Source organism: Macadamia integrifolia, chromosome 1 (assembly GCF_013358625.1).
Source record: "Macadamia integrifolia cultivar HAES 741 chromosome 1, SCU_Mint_v3, whole genome shotgun sequence".
Classification (NCBI taxonomy): Eukaryota; Viridiplantae; Streptophyta; class Magnoliopsida; order Proteales; family Proteaceae; genus Macadamia; species Macadamia integrifolia.
In genome coordinates, this window is record NC_056557.1 from 4,364,372 (window position 1) to 4,383,367 (window position 18,996).

Here is an 18,996-nt window from a genome sequence, read left to right on the forward strand (position 1 = left end):
TTCATTGGTTAAATCAAAACTCATGGCATTGGTTAGAGGATTTTACCAATTAAATTTCAATTAAAAAAAAAAAAATATATATATATATATATTTGGACAAATTTGCCCCTTATCAAGAACCTTTTCATCACATTTTTTTTTGGTAAATAGTGGGAAAAAAAAAAAAAGAATAATAATAATAATAATAAAGCTTCCAAACGTTAGATATCTACTCAGAGTGTCAATAGGCAAATGATTTTCGCCTAACCACTAAGTAACCGTCCATGCCTCGTCGTTGACATTTCTCTGTTCCGACTGATCACAGCGACAGTCAGAGATGGAAGCGAAGGGTCGCTCGGCCATCCTTCACAATGCTGTTATCGTGACTATGGATCCCGAAAATAGAGTGTTCAGAGATGGCGGGCTCGTCGTAAAAGCGGACAGGATCAAAGCCATAGGTCAATCTTCTGATGTTCTTCGGGACTTCTCTGCTCACGTTGACGAGATTATCGATCTCCATGGCCAAATCTTACTTCCAGGTCTAACTGTGTTCGTTTTTGTGTTCATATTCGTGTCATTTTCTATGCAATAACACCCCCAAAAACACTTTTAAACGATTAAATTTGATCCTGGAACAAATGTTGAAGCAGTTATTGGCTTGAACAGGATTTATCAATACGCACGTCCACACTTCTCAACAACTGGGGAGAGGGATAGCAGATGACGTTGATTTGGTAACCTGGTTACACAAGCGTATATGGCCGTATGAATCGAACATGACGGAAGAGGATTCTTACATATCGACTTTACTATGTGGAATCGAACTCATAAGATCTGGTGTAAGAGATGTTGATGCTAATCTTCATTTTACTTCATCTTATTACTCATCGTCTTCTCGACAATCCATTCATAGCTGCTGATTCATCTTTTGATTTCCTTTAAGAGTATGATTTTATTCAAATCAGATTTTTGTAGTCCTTTTGACTCGTTATTTTTAGTTCTATTACTATTTTTAATTAGAAATAGGTTGAACCTAACTTGATACTGGTTTAATATGGTATCAATATTACTTGATACCATATTAAACCAAAGGGAATGGGTTTGGATGGACATGACTTTCCAAGGGAAGACTATTTGTGATTATGTGGGGAAACTTGCTTTCTGTGCCATGTATCCCCCTGAGGGCCTTGTTTCCTTCTCTTCCCCTTCCCCTCTTTGGGGCTGTACATTTTTCCCTTTCTCTTCTTGGTAATGATTTATTTATTCACCCAAAAATATATTACTTCTATTACTGTTGTTGTTTAAATGTAATATTGAATTTGCTATTTCTGTAATCCCTTGAATCAGGTAACTTGTTTTGCTGAAGCAGGAGGGCAGCATGTATCTGGAATGGCAAGAGCAGTGGATTTATTGGGCTTACGGGCATGTTTAACACAATCTATAATGGATTCTGGCGAGGGCTTACCTGCTCAGTGGGCTGTCCACACTACCGATCATTGTATTCAGGTCAACATCACATTCATCCAGAGTTTTTGTGGATACGGAGAATTTTTTTTTTTCCAGAAAAAGAAAAAGAAGAAAGAAAAAGAGAGTAAACAGAAGGGGTTTATGCCATGCTTGATGCTTCTAATGGTACTATTTTGGATTGGTTTTTAGGTATGTTCCTTAAATCTAATGCAAAGGAATAGTGATTTTATTATCAACCACAATTGTTTCTCTGATATCATTTGACAAAAATTTACAAGCTCGTGCTTGACCAGGAATGACAAATATGTATTGTTGTGGCTTATGTGATCTGTTGATGCTGGGGATGATATCAGTTGTTGTTTAACGTGCATGATGCTGATTACATTATGATCATGGTGTTATTTGCGATCTGTTATTTTTGTATGATGATTTGTTATTTGAATGGTTTGCAGAGATGAGAAGATTTGAAAGTGGCATATTGTAGAGTTTGTGGAAAGGTCACAAGCTCCTTAATTATAGACTGGAATATCCCCTTCATTATGTAACTTTCAGTTGCAAAATTTGTTTTACAGCAAGTTGTGAATATATTTACTTTTTATTAATATTGATGCAATAGGATGTAGAATTGTACTCTTAACAGTGTGTGGAGTCTGTACAGTTACCATAAATCATGATAATTACAATGTCTATTTGCAACTGTTTTGATCATACTGTGTGTGTAATGTATCATTGAGATCTCACATTACACCCCACCTCTCTTAAATTTGGATACTCTTCATGCTTTCAATTATCCTTTTTGTGACTGATGTGAATGCACTTAAGGGCACAGTCTCAGAAGGAGCTTTACAAGAAGTATCACAATACTGCTGATGGACGCATCAGAATATGGTTTGGAATAAGACAAATTATGAATGCGACCGACCGTTTACTACTTGAAACAAGGCAAGTGGCAAATGATCTAAAAACAGGCATCCACATGGTATGAAACATATTCTTTTTTTTTCTCATTGCATGACTATAATTTTTTTCCCCTGATGTTATTTGTTTCAACTGGTATGCTAAATTTCTGAGAGAGAGAGAGAGAGAGAAGCATGTTGATGCTAAACATTTCACATGCTGGGGTTGACTTGGCTCTGGAGCATGTGCTTAAATTATAGATCATGCTTCTTTCTTTTCTCCCCCCCCCCCCCCCGGCGGGAATATCTTGCTTTTTTGATGCCCCAATTCTTTATTTTCCCTTAATTTGGGCCTTCCGTAGATTAGAATGGTGTAGCAGTATTTGTGTAGCCAACCACAATTAGTCTTGGATAAGGCTTATAACTTGTTTCTATCACAGTACACTGCCTTTTCAACTTTCTATGTGTTCCTTTTGGAACTTGGTTTTACTCTATTTCTGTGTAGGTGTAACTGTATTATCATTCACCTTTACCCAAATTTGTCTTCTACTTTGCAAATCTTCTTTTTTACAAGTTAATGATTGCATGATTTTTCTCGCTAGTCACTTTGCAACCCTCAATATATGCTGGATTTAAAAGGAAAAACCCAGTTGTTATTCAAAATGGTAACCTGTCCACCAATCAAATTTCACCAAAATCTTTAGCAATGTTACCTCAGACACGGGTAAGGATAAAACTTAGTACATCGAAGAAGATTCGATTTTTTGCATTCTCATTGGCTTACAGGAAGTGTGAGATGGGTACAGTTCATGATTTAAGTGCCCACATTACCCAGGCCTTTGCAAACAAATAACCAAATAATCAACTCCCTTAATGATGAAGCCACTGGGAAAGCTAGCTGCATTGTTGTGAAAAGTATGGTTCATGATTTTAAGAGTCACATAAATTAGGTCTTACAAACAAATACCCAAATAATCAACTCCCTCCAACGAAGCAACTGAGAAGGCTAGCTGCATTGTTGTGAAAAGTCATAAAGGGAAGGGTTATGGGCTTCGAAACACGTAGCAAGGGACATATTTCTCATCTTCTCTAAGAGATTCAGATTCCTATCCATTGCTGTGATTCTATAATTTCAGTACTCCTAATTAAGTGTCACTATGCAATGGGAACCCTCTTGATTAATTTAACAGGATATGGCATGTCTGAGCACGGCCTTCTTAAAAAGTAAAAAGTCTGGAAAACTGAACTCAAGAAGTGCTCAACTGGAACCATAGAAAATCAGGGGGCATGCCGCCATATGTTTAAGATTGCCACTAAATTTGACAGATAATTTGTCAAAGGCGGTCAACCTGAAAAATCATCAGTTTACATGCCAAACAAGTACCTTTGTGATGGAAAGGCGTCCAAGTAAAGGTGTGATGGAATCATTTTCCTTGATGTTAATTATTTTTATTACAATGAAATACATTAATGATGCACTTGGATGTGTTGGGTACGGTCATCTGGGGCTGGATGGGATAGCCTGTCAGTTCTGATCTTGCCTGAGCCTTGCTGGGTGGCCCAGTTAATAACTGGGATATTTGGCCTAACCTGATAACTGCCTGTGATGAGAATTGCTACCCCTTTTTTAAGAATTTGTTGGGAAAGAAAAATAAAAAATGGGAAAAGTGGAAGAATAATAATATGAATGGGAAGTTTTGATCCAAAGGCCTGAACTGAGAAAATCAAATTAGATTTTCCGCATGTGGATGCTCCTGCATCAAGATGATCTGGTTGAACTCTAAAATTTAATCTTTGAGAGATGTGCAAATATATGGAATGTGGAAGAATACTAAACAGAACAATCAAAGTGATATGACGTACTACATCTGTATTTATCTGTATTCCAAATTGGTCCAATTTACACAAAATAAACATGAATGTCTTGTTTTAATCTCGACACAATATGATTCAAATGCATTGTAGGTCCACTTTTATTGGTTCTTCCTTTCTTTTATAGCATGTTGCGGAGATACCTTATGAGAACCAATTTGTGATGAATACACGGGAAGTTGATCATGGAACTGTTACATACTTGGAGAAAATAGAGTTCTTACAAAGAAACTTGCTGGCAGCTCACTCTGTTTGGGTCAATGATGCTGAGGTACTTTCTGCTGCTGAATTTTTTGGTTTCTTCTTCTAGATGAAAAAATAGGTGATTTACCAAGTTTCTATATGTTGGTTATTACTACAGTTTTGTTGATATGGAAATACTTTGTTGTATTTTTCCATCTTGAGTGGAAATATTGTACAAGTCATGGAAATGAGGGAACATCTAATGGAACTTTTGGATATGACATTATGACAGAGTAAGCACCATTGCAATAGAAAAAGTTATAGAGCACTGCACAAGAAAGCAATACATGGGCTGTGTCAAACCATTTGTCTTTTCTTTCCCTGAAGTTAATAAAATTTAAGAACATATAAAATGCTGGAAATCAAACAAACATAAGATAGGGTGAGAAAATATAAATGGACTATTTTAGTGTGACTGGCCATTGTTGTATCCGGAGTTTAAAGTATTGTATCTTATCGGGCTGTATTGGTTTTGGAAGGCCTTGATATGGTACCCCCAAAAAAAAAAATGTATCGACCATATCAACCCAATACAGTTGATACCCATTGGTATGCGATCTCATAGGTCAATACCCATCGATACACCCGATATATCTCTTATAAACTACTATGACCTGTGACTGTAGAACACTTATTGAGAGGCTCCTGTAAGGTATTCTAATCGATTTTGTTGCACATCAATCTTATTCCTTGCTTCTACCATTGAAAGTGACTCTAGAGTATTGATTTCATCTTCATATGGGGATTAAACAGCCTACAATCAAGGATAGAAACCAGATCTGCGCAAGAGCAGTTATCTCTCAAATTTTGAATTTTTGTTCAAATTTTGACTTTTAGTGTCGGTTTTGAACAGTTCATTAAATTGATGAAAATAGACCTAAATGAATGCACCAAACTGGGGTTTTTGGCAATGATTTGCTCATTTAAATCCTCAATCTTTCTCAAAATTGAAAATGGTATCTTTTTTGGTAGTAGTACACTTAAGAAACCTCATCTTTTATGCATAATTAATCAAATGGACTTGTGTCATCACACTTTATTATCCTTTTTATACATGATATAATTTACAATTGTTTATTTATAGCACTTTATTCTTCAAAACTGTATTTTGCATGTATCTTAAGAATTCTATGCTTTTCTTGACCATTTTCATGCGTATCTTTAGCGTATTATGTCTCTTCGATATGATACAGTATGTGTCTTAAATTCACCCTTTTGATATGATAGCCAATACTGATACTTTAAACCTGGGTTGTATCTACCTTTAGGAAGCGTTCATAACATATACAACCATGGTGAAAATGTGAGAAAATATTAATGATTCACTGTACATTTCCTTGTATTGTCTTCCTATCAGCTAGGAATTGGTCAGACTCACCCTGACTTGGCCTAACTTGGTCGGACTCAGTTGCGTAAAATTGGATTTGTTTCTGGGTCAATTCGGGTGATTCAGAAGATTCTTATTTGGATCTGATCTGGATCAAAATCCGATTTATTGACAGCTTTATTGTATTGTAATGCTCTTTGATACAAGTCATCTTATTATTATTATTATTTTTTTAATGAATAAATCAATTCATTACCAAACAGAGAAAGGAATATACGGGGGGGGGGGAAACAGGGTGGGGGGGAGAGGAAACAAAGTCATCTTATTATTAATTACGTCCAAACAGGTGTTTTAACAAGAAATATAGGTAGGTAATAGATAGCTGATATGGTCAAAGAATTTAAATGGGCTTTGCTAATGTGCGCCTAATGTAGAAAGAACGCTAAAATGTACCTCGCCATTTAAACGAAAGCTCTTGTGTCACTTTCACATTGCTTTTCTCTATCTAGTAGCTATGAGCTATTGTAACATTTTTTTTTTTTTGGCGACAGATTGGCTTCCTTTCAAGGGCTGGGGTGAAAGTATCTCATTGCCCTGCTGCTGCAATGCGAATGCTTGGATTTGCTCCTATCAAGGAGATGCTTGATACTGGCATCTGTGTCTCCTTGGGTACAGATGGGGCTCCTTCAAATAATAGGATGAGCATTGGTTTGTTCATCTTGCACTTTCTCCATAAACAAATTTTATAAATTGTTTTGTTTCGCTTACTGGTCTCCATTATACGTTTTAAAATTCTGTGTGCATTGTTGAAGCTAACTAAAGTGGCCCTGTCTAATTAGATAATATTATTGTGTTCAAATAGCATTGTACTATTGGCCATGCTGCAACTTCTTGTTTGTCAGTTCATTCCCAGTTTATCTGACCGCAAAAACAAAAGGGGAAGAAAAAAATGACGAAGGCTCAATAGGTGATACCTTTTTTGACAGAAAATACTAGCAATACCTTTCTGAGTTTAACCATTTGTTAGGTCAGTATAGGGGATCCCAGAAATTTTCCCCATATCTTATCATGAATGAGGAACTGCATACTTGTAAGAGTGTGATTGTTTCCAAAACAAAAGAGATCTATGTCTTGCTGGCACTTGAAGGTTATATCAAAAATAGTCAGGAAATGTCCAAAAGTTTCAGAAAGAGCGGTGTGCCTTCCTTTTTATGGATACTGATGTGCTATGGATTTTTTTCGGGTGTTTCTGTTGCATTTTTCTCTCTTTTTTTCCCTGCACTCCTTTGAAAAATTATTGAAGTGAATATTTTTGGAACTGAATTTTCTGTTTGCAGTTGATGAGATGTATCTCACTTCATTAATTAACAAAGGACGGGAAGTTTATAAGAAGGGAACAACTGATCCAACTGCCCTTCCTGCTGATATGGTTCTTAAAATGGTGACAGTAAATGGGGCAAAATCAGTTCTGTGGGATGATGAAATAGGATCACTTGAGGTTGGGAAGAAGGTATGTACTTTCTTTGACTGAATGATGTAACATGGAGTTTGTTGTCCTTCCTTAATCTCTCTTGGTAAAAAACTAAACTTAATGAACCCTTATTTCATTTGGTATCCGTCACGAAATTGATTTGGATTCCCTTTTCCTTGGCAGGCTGACTTGGTTGTTGTCAACCCTCTTTCTTGGTCTATGGTTCCTGTACATGATTGGTAAAAGCTCATCTATTGAATAAATCACTTGCATGATTTGCAAAGCCCCATCTGTTTGGCATTCTTAATTATATAACTTTTTTAGTTAAATCTTAGTTTGTATCTTAGTCTTATTCTGAATAGCCAATGTCCTCTTGAATTTTGATTGAAGACGTATGTTGTGATCATCTTCTGAAGTTCTACTATTTTGCTTGCCATTGAGGAACTTTATTTATTTTTTTCCTTCAGAGTTTTCAAAATTAATTATCATTTAAACCTTAGCATTTTATTAATTTTGTGCACTAATATGTGAATGAGACTTAATATGTGAATTAGACCACAGTTTATGATTGTACTGATTTACCTTGTTGCAGGATCTAAGGACATATGAGACACTAAAACATCTGGACCCTAATTTTGCCCAGTATCTTCGGTCTTGCTACGCTAGGATTATTAGAGCACTCTCTCTTCCCTTAGTAGCCCTATGTTCTCGTGGACATTCTATGGTAGCTGGGGACACGACTGTTTAACTTGATCCAAGTTCACCCCTGTTCAACCTTCTTTATGCATCATGAGCAGGAATATTCTATGCAGCGGACTTGGCAACTAGATATGTATTAGAATATCTAGCGTAATGCTTCTTGGTTGCCTTACACCATTCCAAGTACAAAAAAAGTCAAAAAGCTCTTGCACATCAGTCTTCCTCTAAGTTTCAGGGGCCATTCCTCAATAAAGCACCACACCACTACCACACTTTCATTATCACAATTCACAACTTGGGTCCGCTGATCAATCTAGGTTATATTCCCTGCTAATTGCTTTTCTTTAAATTATCTCTAAGTACTTCAATCCACAATCTTGTGAGCCTTCCCATCATAGTTGTCAAGGCGTCGCCTAGGCGTCCAGGCGGTTTGCCTGGGGCCTAGGCGACAGCCGCCTTGTTGCACTGCATGTTGCCTTCTGTTTCGGCACTTATTTATGCCAAATATCATTCAAGTAAATGAAATAACATATTTTTTATTTCATTTACTTAAGATATTATTCATAAATAAGCAAATACCCCCTATTTGAATCCAATAAAAATAGTTTAAAAATCAAATTCCAAAAGGATAAAAAGTCAACCCCCCAGTCCAAGAATAAAAACTGGAATTTGGTTATAGGGACGATTTTCAACTTTTAAATGCTAGGGTTTTTCTCAATTATGAAAATTTTATAAATTCTATCATGTTAAAACATTGCTAAAAACCAAAAGTCCGGTAAAAAAATATTTTGTTTTGATATTCATAAAATTATTTTCATCCAGGCGATTTTAACAGTATTCGCGCACTTAAAAATAAGTTTGACTGAAGCATAACTTTGTCATTGCAACTCAGATTTAAGTAATCTTAGACTTGTTAGAAAGCTGGTTTTATATTATAACTAATACAAAAAGTCTCATGTAAAAATAAAATCATTTGACCAGTCAAACTTATTATAGAATAAGAGCATTTCTCTAAATGTTGATTTTTTATAACTTAATATGACTTAATGTTAATTTTTTATGATTTGATGTGGCTAAATGTTGATTTTTAATGACTTGATGTGGCTTAATTTTGATTTTTTATGATACAAGGTATATATAACTTACTAAATAATGTTAGAAAATAGGAAAAATAAAAAATAACACTTGTTCGCCTAGTTCGCCTTAAGGCGGGCGCCTTCTCGCCTAAGCGCTTAGACAACCCTCCACCGCCTTGGTTCGCCTTGGCGCCGTGCCAACTATCCCATGACCTTGTATAGAGTTGCTGTGCTAGACCACCTTCATTGTGATTTTATTGGTCCAACTATCTTGTCAGAATACATCCTTACATTGAATCAATTAATCATTTAATTAAGTTATAGAAGTAAAATCAATTTAAGAAGAAGGTGAAGATTTCATTCAAATATCACTTCTTGTGGACTATGGAAGATTATTTGCATTATGCAAGAAAATCATGGGATTGTAATTTCATTCAAGGGATAGGGTTCTCTAGTGCACCAATGAGGTGTGGCAAAAAGGTATCCTACATTGGGGCAGCAAGGTCATTTCATGTCAGGAGGAGAGAGATAGACATAGAGTTGCTAGCGTATCGTTCCCTAGCGGCTTAAATAACCTTTTCCCCATTTAAATATCACTTGGTGAAACAAATAGAATATTATTTTGCATTAAGAAAGAAATTCATGGGTTGTGAAAGAAAAACTATTTTGGCATCAACTTGAGATGACAATGAGAAACAGTTACCGGTACATATTGAGGAATCTTGAGATGACAGAATGATCAGTGGAAAGTCTTAAGATGGAAATCTTAATAGGAGAAATCATGATTGTTGCCCATGATGTGAAATACCATGTTATTATACCTGGCAAGTAACTTATGGTTGAACACAAAGAATTCAAACCTGAAATAACTCAACATGGATATATGGAGAAATTGAATAGAATATCAAAGAATACTTGGCTTCACCTTATGGTATAGCTCTGCATAATTGGAAACAACTACTGTTTCATATGAGTAATTTGGGTTTTCTATGATTTGTGAGCATCATACGTCATGACCCATATGAAATTATTAAGATGCATATAAATTTTTTTTCCCGATTAATACTTGCTATAGATTTATCAGTGACTTCCAAAATGGTCTGCATGCTTCTTATTTTTGAGCAGTAGCTTTACAGTTACGATATGTTTGAGATTCATTAACCTTTTGATGAGTAGTCATTCTTGATTTTATTTTCTGGTCCTGTGAATTCTTTTTCCCTAAGTTAAGTGCATAATTTGTGCGTAAGGTAGTAATATCTAATTCTGTTGTTATCCACAGCATTTCCAGCCTCGTTTATTGCATGCGAAGTGAAAATATTGATTCTGTCATGTGCAATGGCCGGTGGATTATGAAGAATCAAAAGATATTGAATGTGGCTGAGGTACAATATAAATCATTTCTTCCAAACTAATCTGTGCAGTTCTCAAAATGTTGCCTATTTTGTCCAAAATATTTCTGTTATTTGAAAGACAGTCGTAGGTGGTCTCTTATGCGCTAGTCATGTTGCTGCAATAGGTTTGAAGAGTTGCTAACCAGCCATTTGAATTTTAATGTTAACAGTGGTATTTGACTTTGAATTCTTAAAACAATTCAGAAATCTACCAACTTCATGTTGGTTAACAGAAAAAAAACTAGCTTTTTAAGAGTCTGAACTCTGGAGGTCAAGGACGGGATTTGCCGTGTGGGAAGCAAGGTGCTAGGTACACTCACTTTAATCCTTTGTTTCATTGTCCAAGTCATTTTAATCCTCTCTCACGAAAGAGAGAGCTAGATTTGGGTGAACCTTTCAAGTTGCAATTCATCCTCGAGGGGAATCAGGTTGTGTATAGTTCATAGATTTCTTGAAAAAAGTGTTTAGAGAACTGTAGAGAAACTACTGAAGTATTGCCTACCCCTATGCTATTCTGTGGTTGGTAGATGCCTCCTCTAGTCTTCTATTGGGATTCCCCTTTCTTCTTTTTATAGGGTACAGATTTTTTACAATTATCTTAGTTAGACAAGAGGATGAAGTATTGGAAATTTGGTGATTCTTCATTGGGAGCATTCAAAAATGATTCAGACCTTGGTGACTCTGAATTACATGATGGAGTGGGAGCATGGAGCGGGATATTAGTTTGATCTTATTAGAATAAGGACAAATCAGGAATAGTTTGAGTAATTTGTTATTTAATATGATGATTTACCACCTGGAAAAAATTCCCCTGGCCACGTACAGTTATGTTTAGTTGACTTTACAAATGAGGGCATAAACTTTAATTTCTCATTTCATCTTCTTCCAATTTTTTTGACAGTCTCTTAGCATCCCTTGGATGTGCTCTCTCCAAGTCTTCAATAGTCTTCTTTATAAGCCGACAACCTTTACAATCTCTGTGATTTCTCTTCCAATTGACAGGCTGTTTCATTTTCTGCATTTTCTGTCAATTTAAGTTTCTGCATTCTCTTTCAGTTTTTCATTCACAATGGTGTTTGCCAGATTCAGGGGCGCCTTAGTTTTGAGTTCATGGTTCAAGCTTTCATAGGGTTTACAAGTTCATGGTTAAAGTTTTTACGTTTTAGACTTGCTTGTACATGTACACACACACACACTAAAGAGTAATTAAGTTTTTGATTTCATGGTTAAGGTCTTGTAATTAAGTTGGTACAAAGAAGAACTTGCCAGGGACAAAGTAGAAGAAGCTCACTAAAGAGGGAGGAGAAACATATTCCAGCAATGAGAAAACTACGAACTCACCAGAGAGGGAGAAGAAGATACTGTAGAAACGCAACCCTAAAACGATGCAGAAGATAATGGAAAAACAAAACAAACAATGCACACGGATTTTACGAGGTTCGGCAAGGTTGCCTACGTCCCCGGTGAGATGAGATCCTGCTTCACTATCAATGGAGAATAGAGTTACAGCGCTCGTCCTCACACCTCTCAGTATTGCTTGCATTACAGAGAAAGAAACTCTCGCTACAAATATATAGCGAAAAAACCCTAATCCGGATTAAACTACAATTGCCCTCAAATAAAAAATTCGAGCGGGGGGCTGCGCCCCCCTACACCCCCTGCTATGCAGGGGGGCCTCCTGCCCCCCTTGCAACCCCCACAGCGCCGTCCTGCCTGTCTAGGTGTTGCACCAGTACTCCCTGGATTAAACTGCAACGGAATACAAGACATCATACACCAACAAATTCTTCCTGTGAGAGAGATTGGGAGGAGAGAAATAGGGGAGGTAGAAGGGTGGGGCTTTACTTGAGATGAAAAGTCTCCTTTGCCCCTCACTTCAAGTGATTTTCATAGAAGTGTGAAGACTAGAAAGAAAAGATGGAGGCAATTGCTGTCAAGAGCGTAAATGTAGACGTACTTACTTTGGTGTCTTGGCCTCATAAATACTATTTTGATTGTGGGGACTATTAATTATTGTTTTTATTTATTTGAATTATTCTCAACATCATGTGTGGAAGTTGTGGAAAAAGTGCAACTTGTAGTGTAAGGGGAAGGTGTGTTGATTTTTAAATGTTCCAATTTGCTTCCACTTTAAACCCTGTATAAAACACCAGAGCTGGTGCAGTAACCGTGGTTTTAAGCACTAAGATCCGATCTGCCCTTGCAAAGCCATGGTGTCGATTGACTCAATCAGCAAAAGACATCTACAAATATGAGGGAATGGAGCAAATTTCTCCCCAGCATCGTGGCAAATTGCGTTCAATCTTTAAGCATAAGTTCCCACATTTAAATGAGAACTGCTCTAAAAAGAAACAGTATGGGTGAGGTTCCCATGTCCATGGTTGTATAGTGGTCCAAGTGGCCAAAAAGGAGTTCTTCGCTTTGGCCCTGCATGCTTTTCTTTCACATTTTCACCTATGAGTATACATTAAGTTAATAGTACATAGACATGATGAATCTATCTTTTCCGAGTGTGATGGGTAAGGAAAGGGAATTCCTGATGTTCAAGAAAATGAATACCTTCTCCCCTTAATTATGGTCATCTTGTATGGAGCTTCAAGAAACATTAGTTAATTATCTGTTTAAATACATTGGATTTCTTCATCGGCTGCCTGCTTGTTCCATTGAATTTTTCAAGTTCGTTTATTCTTAAAATAATTAAAAAGATTAGGTTTTGATTTCCATATTATTATACTTTTGGGAGTTGAACATTATTGCCTACTTCTTGTGAACAGGGGGAGGTTCTTTCGATAGCAAGGCAAGCTTCTACTGAACTTATGAATAGAGCGGACATCAAGGTCCCAAGCAGAATGAATTTCCTTTGAACTTCTTTATTCCCCGGAATTTTTCCTCATTTGTTTATGAAAAGTGTTTATCTTCTTCCAGTGGAGCCCGTGAACAAAATTCTGCTTCGATGGTTGTCTCTTTTAAAAGTGGCAGGCATGTATTTAGAATGTGATTACAAGATCTCACAAAACGATGTGATTGATATGATATTTATATCCATGATTAGTTGTTTCACTCTAGTTTTCTATTTAAATCTGGGAATTTCAATGGAAAATCCTGACAGAATCATATGACTCATTTTGTATTTTCACGTCTTCATTTATATTTTTAAGGGTTAAAAAATTGTTTAAAAGTGTATTTTCTTTCCCACTTTAGTTTGTTTTGCCATGTTAAATGTAGAAATGCAACCTTAAAAGCAGTGTAGAAGGAAATGAAAAAACAAGAACAAACAACGTACACAGGTTTGACAAGATTGCCTACGTTCTTAGCGACATAAGATTTTACTTTTACTATCAATAGATAATGGAGTTACAGTACTTGTCCTTATACCTCTCAGAGTATAATTACTTGTACTATAGAAAAATAAAATATCGTTACAAATATATAGTGAAAAACCCTAATTCAAAAATTACAAAATTATCTTCAAATAAAAAATTTGAACATAAGTAGGATTGCTTGTTTTGTTCTATCGGGACACTTGCAATAGTACTCCTTAGATTAAACTGCGACGAAATATAAAATGTTATACACCAACAGTAAATATAACAAACAACGTTTTTGTAATATCAACAAACAACAATGGTACATATCAACTCAAACCCATAATCAAATGACTGAGTAATGATAGACAAGAGCTTCCTTCCACTGGACTACCCAGTCCATTGGCTATCGATCTCAATCATAAAGTTTATCAAGCTAGTTTTCCTTTTTATTTTGCATTTCCTTCTATTTTACAGCATCGTCTTTCAGAGTGAAACTTGGCTGCTGCTGCACAGCCTACCGGCTAGTGGAATGGAATTTTAATGGTAAGGATGGAGAAAATCACCCAAAATGAATATTTTCAAATCTACCCTTGGGTTCCATAGGCACTTGACTGCAACCCAAGTATACTAACGTGCGGTCCCACCATTTCCTGCTTAGATTCAGTTTCGGTCCCCGGGTTTCTAGAAAATACTAGAGCCTCCAACCTCGTCGCCCCGGTCACTCACTCCTCGCTTTCCCTCCCTCCCCCCGTATCGTGAAACTTCTGGAATTTTTTGGAACCATCTGAGAGTTAAAATAAATATCTACGTGATCTTCTTCAGAAATGCTCACCAAGAAGGATCGGAAGAAGAAATCAGAATCGAAAACTATCCTAATCTAGAAAGCAACCTATTTTCATCGGAGATCCATATCACAATGGACAGTCCGAACATGTGGAGCTCATCTCACCCTCGCTACTCTTCTTTCGCAAGAGAGGTTCCCATACATCGTCGTCAGACGAATTCCCCGAAGGTCGTCACCATCCCTGTTCACTTCGTCAGTTCGGAGAAATCCAGATCAGACGCGGCTCTTAAGATACAGAAGGTGTTACGGGGATTCTTGATCAGGAAGAACCTTAGAAAGATTTCTGCCATCAGAAGAGAGGTTGATGAGATCGATCGGAGGATTTCAATGGAGGAAACTATCCAATTGATGGGAAGAGACCCCAAAGAGCGGCTGAAGATGAATGAGATGTTAATGGCGTTACTCTTCCGGTTAGATACTGTTCCTGGAATCAACTCTGGCGTCAGGGACTGCCGGAAGGCACTCATCAAGAGGATTATCTCGCTGCAGGAAAGACTGGATGCTATCGTCAATGGAGATGATAGTACGATTGATAAAAAGGATGGCGGAGAAACAGAGTCTCAAACCCTAGACATGGAGGATATTTCCGATTCTCCGTCGTTCAAGTGCGAAAGTGTCGCTGAGGAGCTCGTTCAAACCCTGGACACCAAGGAGTCTGCCAGTTCTTTAGGCAGTTGTGAAGACATGGTTAATGGAACGCTGGAAACCAAAGATCTTTCCAAATCTTTGGATGACAGCAGTACATTAGGCGATGCCGCAGATCAAGAACAAGCACTGGATTTGCAATCTCACGTTGCCTCTTCAGCTAATTCAGGAGACCAGGAACCGTTTCTCGGGGCTGCTGAATGCCAAAATCTAGAGCCAGAAGCTTATGATGAATCTAGAGACGACGGAGATACACCAGTGGAAGCCTTAAACAAGGCAGACAGAGAAGTTCACGCATTCGAAGAAAGTGGAGCTGTTGCAGAAAAAGACACCGAAGAGGAAAACGTGATGGAATCCTCTCAGTGCTCCCACCAGAGTATGGTTGAAGAAGGTGAAGAGGAAACACTGAAGGGACTCGAAGATGTGAAGGAAACCAACTCCAACCTGAAACCTGGCATTACTAATGTCGGCAACTTGGATGGATCTCCGTCTCCGGCCGCCGAAAACAGGGAGAAGAATCGGAACGACATCAACAAAAGCAATGGGAGGGATCTGATGGAGAGGGTGGTCGAAGACAATGAAAGGCTAATGGGTTTGATGACGGAACTGTTGGAGCGGAACGAATTGCAGACAATGTTGATAAATTCCCTTTCACAGAGGGTCGAACAACTGGAGAGAGCTTTCGTGAGTGAGAGATTGAAGCGCAAGAAGAAAAGGCAGGCCGCAGCCATGACTGTCGAGAGGCAAGATCCTTCACTGGATCCCAGAAAATGCGTAAAGAAATCATCCTGAATTCCTCAACAGGAAACTGCTAATGGTTTTTTACATTAAGAGAAAAAAAAAATCATGTAAATAGCAAAGAAATGACATCTAAGATGGTAAAATCGTTGAGACAATGTAAGAAATGTTAAACTTCTTTTGTTCAGTTTGGAAAGATTGTGAGTTTACTTCTTGAAGCTTATCAAACAGCTCCTGTTAAACTTTCTGGTTTTTTTGAAGGGATCCTGTGGGTTTTGATGAGGGATTCATGAGGGATTCGATGTTTGGTAACAGAGCTAATAAAAATGTTTGAAGATTCGTATTGGTCGTGGGAAACCCTCTCTCTAAAATAAAAAATTTCTAATCGTATGTATCAAAATGGTCACTTTGGGGGGGGGGGGGGGGGTTGGGATTTTGGTTGCCGCCGGTATAATTACAACCTCTGTTGGCATGTTGGCAATCAATGAAATGGAATTTACCTTCCCACTTAGGTTCACAGATGCCCCTTTTATTGGCTGTTAGCAGCAGGGGTTGCCGCTACTTCGTAGTAACTTGGGCAGCAGCTGAATTTTGGGTGTCTTTGTAAATGGTGTAATGTTCAAAAAGTTTGGAGAGTAAAATAAAATCTTTGGCTATCAACAATTTCAATGGGAAAATTTTAGAATCGATAGATATAACAAGGAGAATTAACAAAATTTGAGACCATCTGAAAGGATAAAAAGCTTGATGAGTAACGAACTTGATACGAGCCCGTAAACTTGGACGTCATAAGTTTCACTCCCACTAGGTATACCTTGGACCACTCACATAGAGGTTTTTAGTGTTCTTCATTGCTTTCAGTGAAAGTTGAATAGTTCTCATTCAATATCGGTATGACTCGATCTATGCGGTTGTGGGGTCAGTATGGGTCTGTAGGATTAGTCAGGCCGAAGGTCTGAATACCTGTTGTTAGCAAAAAAAAAAAGAAAAAAACAAAGGATAAAAAGCTTAAAGACTTAGATGATTATAAAATTTGATATAATGGTGGCGAAAATAACAAAAATAGGGTGCAAATAGTAGAAAATGATGATTTTTGTAGATTTTTAGGAATTGTTGATAGGATAATATCATTTAATTAAACTTATGTTAGGAAATATGTTATTTTTGAGAATCATTAAATGCAAACTAATTTAAAGGGGGTTTGGGGTTTTTAAAGACCTAGATGAAATCTCTTGCAAAATAGTATCAAATAAACTCATTTAGAACCATTTTCAAGTACTTTAAGTCAAGAAAACCACTAATATGGGTTGATTTCAAGGTTAATTGGTTAATCAATCCTACCAAGGGAATTTTGTATCATTTTCTAAAACTCAATTATCTTGGGCTCTCTAAGATAATTCAAATTCGTAACTTGAGGTTAGTCTGACTCTTCAAGCCACAAATTAGATCTTACATCATGTTCAAGACACTTGTTAATCATTTGCTATGACCAATGAACCTTCCTAAGATGACAAATGAGGTGTCTACAATCATTGATACTCCAAAATATGTAACCAAGCCGTGAATGATGTGAGGCCCCTTCGTTGCTTGTTATCTCTCCTTCCCTAATAAATAAATAAATAAAGTGTTGGGATGTTGTTCTCACTTCTCACATGTTTCTTCGTATACTCGTGAAGGTTAATTTGTGTAGTAAAATTGTTTATCAATTACATATCTGAATGTTTATGTATTTAATAATTTTTTTTACTAATTATATATTTAAAATAGAGATTTTAGTGCTCATATGATGGTGAGCGTTAGCGTTTGTGATTTATTGAATAAATGCAATATATATTTGCATCTCTATCATCATCCACACTTTCTAAACATTTGTTGACGATTTATTATTTGAATTTTGTACCTAACATTTGGAAAATATAAAAAATATTAAATACCATAACTATAAAATAAATAAATAAATTATAACCATAAAATATTCTTTTTAAGTCAATAAACAATTCAATTCTTTATTTTAGTAAGGCTGCATTTGGTAGTCATCCAGAAAAAAATTTATAACTTTTTTCGTTCTATGAGAACAAAAAAGAGCGGAATAAAGCTTTTGGTGTCAACTTTTTTTTTTTTTTTTTTGGAACAAAAAGGGAAAAAAAAAAAAGAGAGGCTAGAAACGCAAAATCATAGAACGACGAAACCTTGTTCCGTCATTTCCGTTTCGTTCCAAATACTAAAAAAGTGAAATTCAATTTCATTCCAAATACAAAAAAAGTGAAAATTGGGGTAATAGTTCATGAAACAGATTCACATAATACCTCTTTTTTTTTCTTTCTTTTTTTTTAACTACATTTTGGCACATAAATTGAAAATTCATTTTTTTAACACGAAACGTCGTTTTAAGAACTAAATGAGTATCAAACGCAGCTTAAAAATACACAATACACAATAATTAGGACAAGTAATATTCATAGCATATTGCTTATTGGATATGAAATCAAATACAAAAATTGGACATGGTTTTCATACATGACCATTAAAGAAATAAATTTCTTAACGAACACTTGCATCTGCAATTGGCTGGTAATATAGGGCTGAAGTTTTTGTAGATGAGACGATTGGTAGACCCCAAAGTCCACAATCACATGCTGAATTTCAGACCAGTCAGAGTTTATATATATATATATATATTTTAAATAATTATATACTTTGTACTACCAACATGGTTAATATGAATACAATGAGGGTGCATGGACAAACACAGTATATTACGACATCATATAGGAGGGTAACTGATTGAATCTAATGTTGAAATTTGATGTGCTACTTGTTCTAATAAGACGAGATGTTCATAAATATTATGATCACAATTGATGTGGGATTAACACTCACTCCCCCTTTATGAGTACGGAATGGGGGGGGGGAAATGTGAAGTAACTTGCTTTGGTTGCATGTGAATCTCCATCGCAAAAGACCGATCTAACCAGGGCAAGGTGTTTATTTTTTGATGTGTATAACATTATGCAGAACTTGGTTTTTGATCTAAGACCGA

General features: G+C 36.5%; 2 protein-coding genes across 2 annotated transcripts; both read left to right on the forward strand.

Annotated features, from left to right (window-relative positions):
• Positions 1 to 207: 207 nt before the first annotated feature.
• Positions 208 to 13,481, forward strand: LOC122080490 (5-methylthioadenosine/S-adenosylhomocysteine deaminase-like). Its single transcript, XM_042647379.1, has 10 exons — positions 208 to 518; positions 646 to 818; positions 1,327 to 1,485; positions 2,276 to 2,425; positions 4,342 to 4,485; positions 6,336 to 6,492; positions 7,122 to 7,294; positions 7,439 to 7,494; positions 10,310 to 10,412; positions 13,196 to 13,481. The coding sequence occupies exons 1-10, from the start codon at positions 317 to 319 to the stop codon at positions 13,283 to 13,285; spliced, it is 1,407 nt and encodes a 468-aa protein (XP_042503313.1). The 5' UTR covers positions 208 to 316; the 3' UTR covers positions 13,286 to 13,481.
• A 1,164-nt stretch (positions 13,482 to 14,645) lies between these two features.
• On the forward strand, positions 14,646 to 16,010 carry LOC122079693 (BAG family molecular chaperone regulator 6-like). Its single transcript, XM_042646372.1, has one exon. It carries the CDS (start codon positions 14,646 to 14,648, stop codon positions 16,008 to 16,010), a length of 1,365 nt encoding a protein of 454 aa, XP_042502306.1.
• The last annotated feature ends 2,986 nt before the right edge of the window (positions 16,011 to 18,996 follow it).

Bases quoted from the DNA above. Each gene is read 5' to 3' on its own strand.
- LOC122080490 (XM_042647379.1), top strand. From the start codon at position 317: ATGGAAGCGAAGGGTCGCTCGGCCATCCTTCACAATGCTGTTATCGTG. The intron at 519-645 runs GTCTAACTGTGT...TGGCTTGAACAG, and splicing joins TGGCCAAATCTTACTTCCAG to GATTTATCAATACGCACGTC. The intron at 2,426-4,341 runs GTATGAAACATA...TTTCTTTTATAG, and splicing joins TAAAAACAGGCATCCACATG to CATGTTGCGGAGATACCTTA.
- LOC122079693 (XM_042646372.1), top strand. From the start codon at position 14,646: ATGGACAGTCCGAACATGTGGAGCTCATCTCACCCTCGCTACTCTTCT.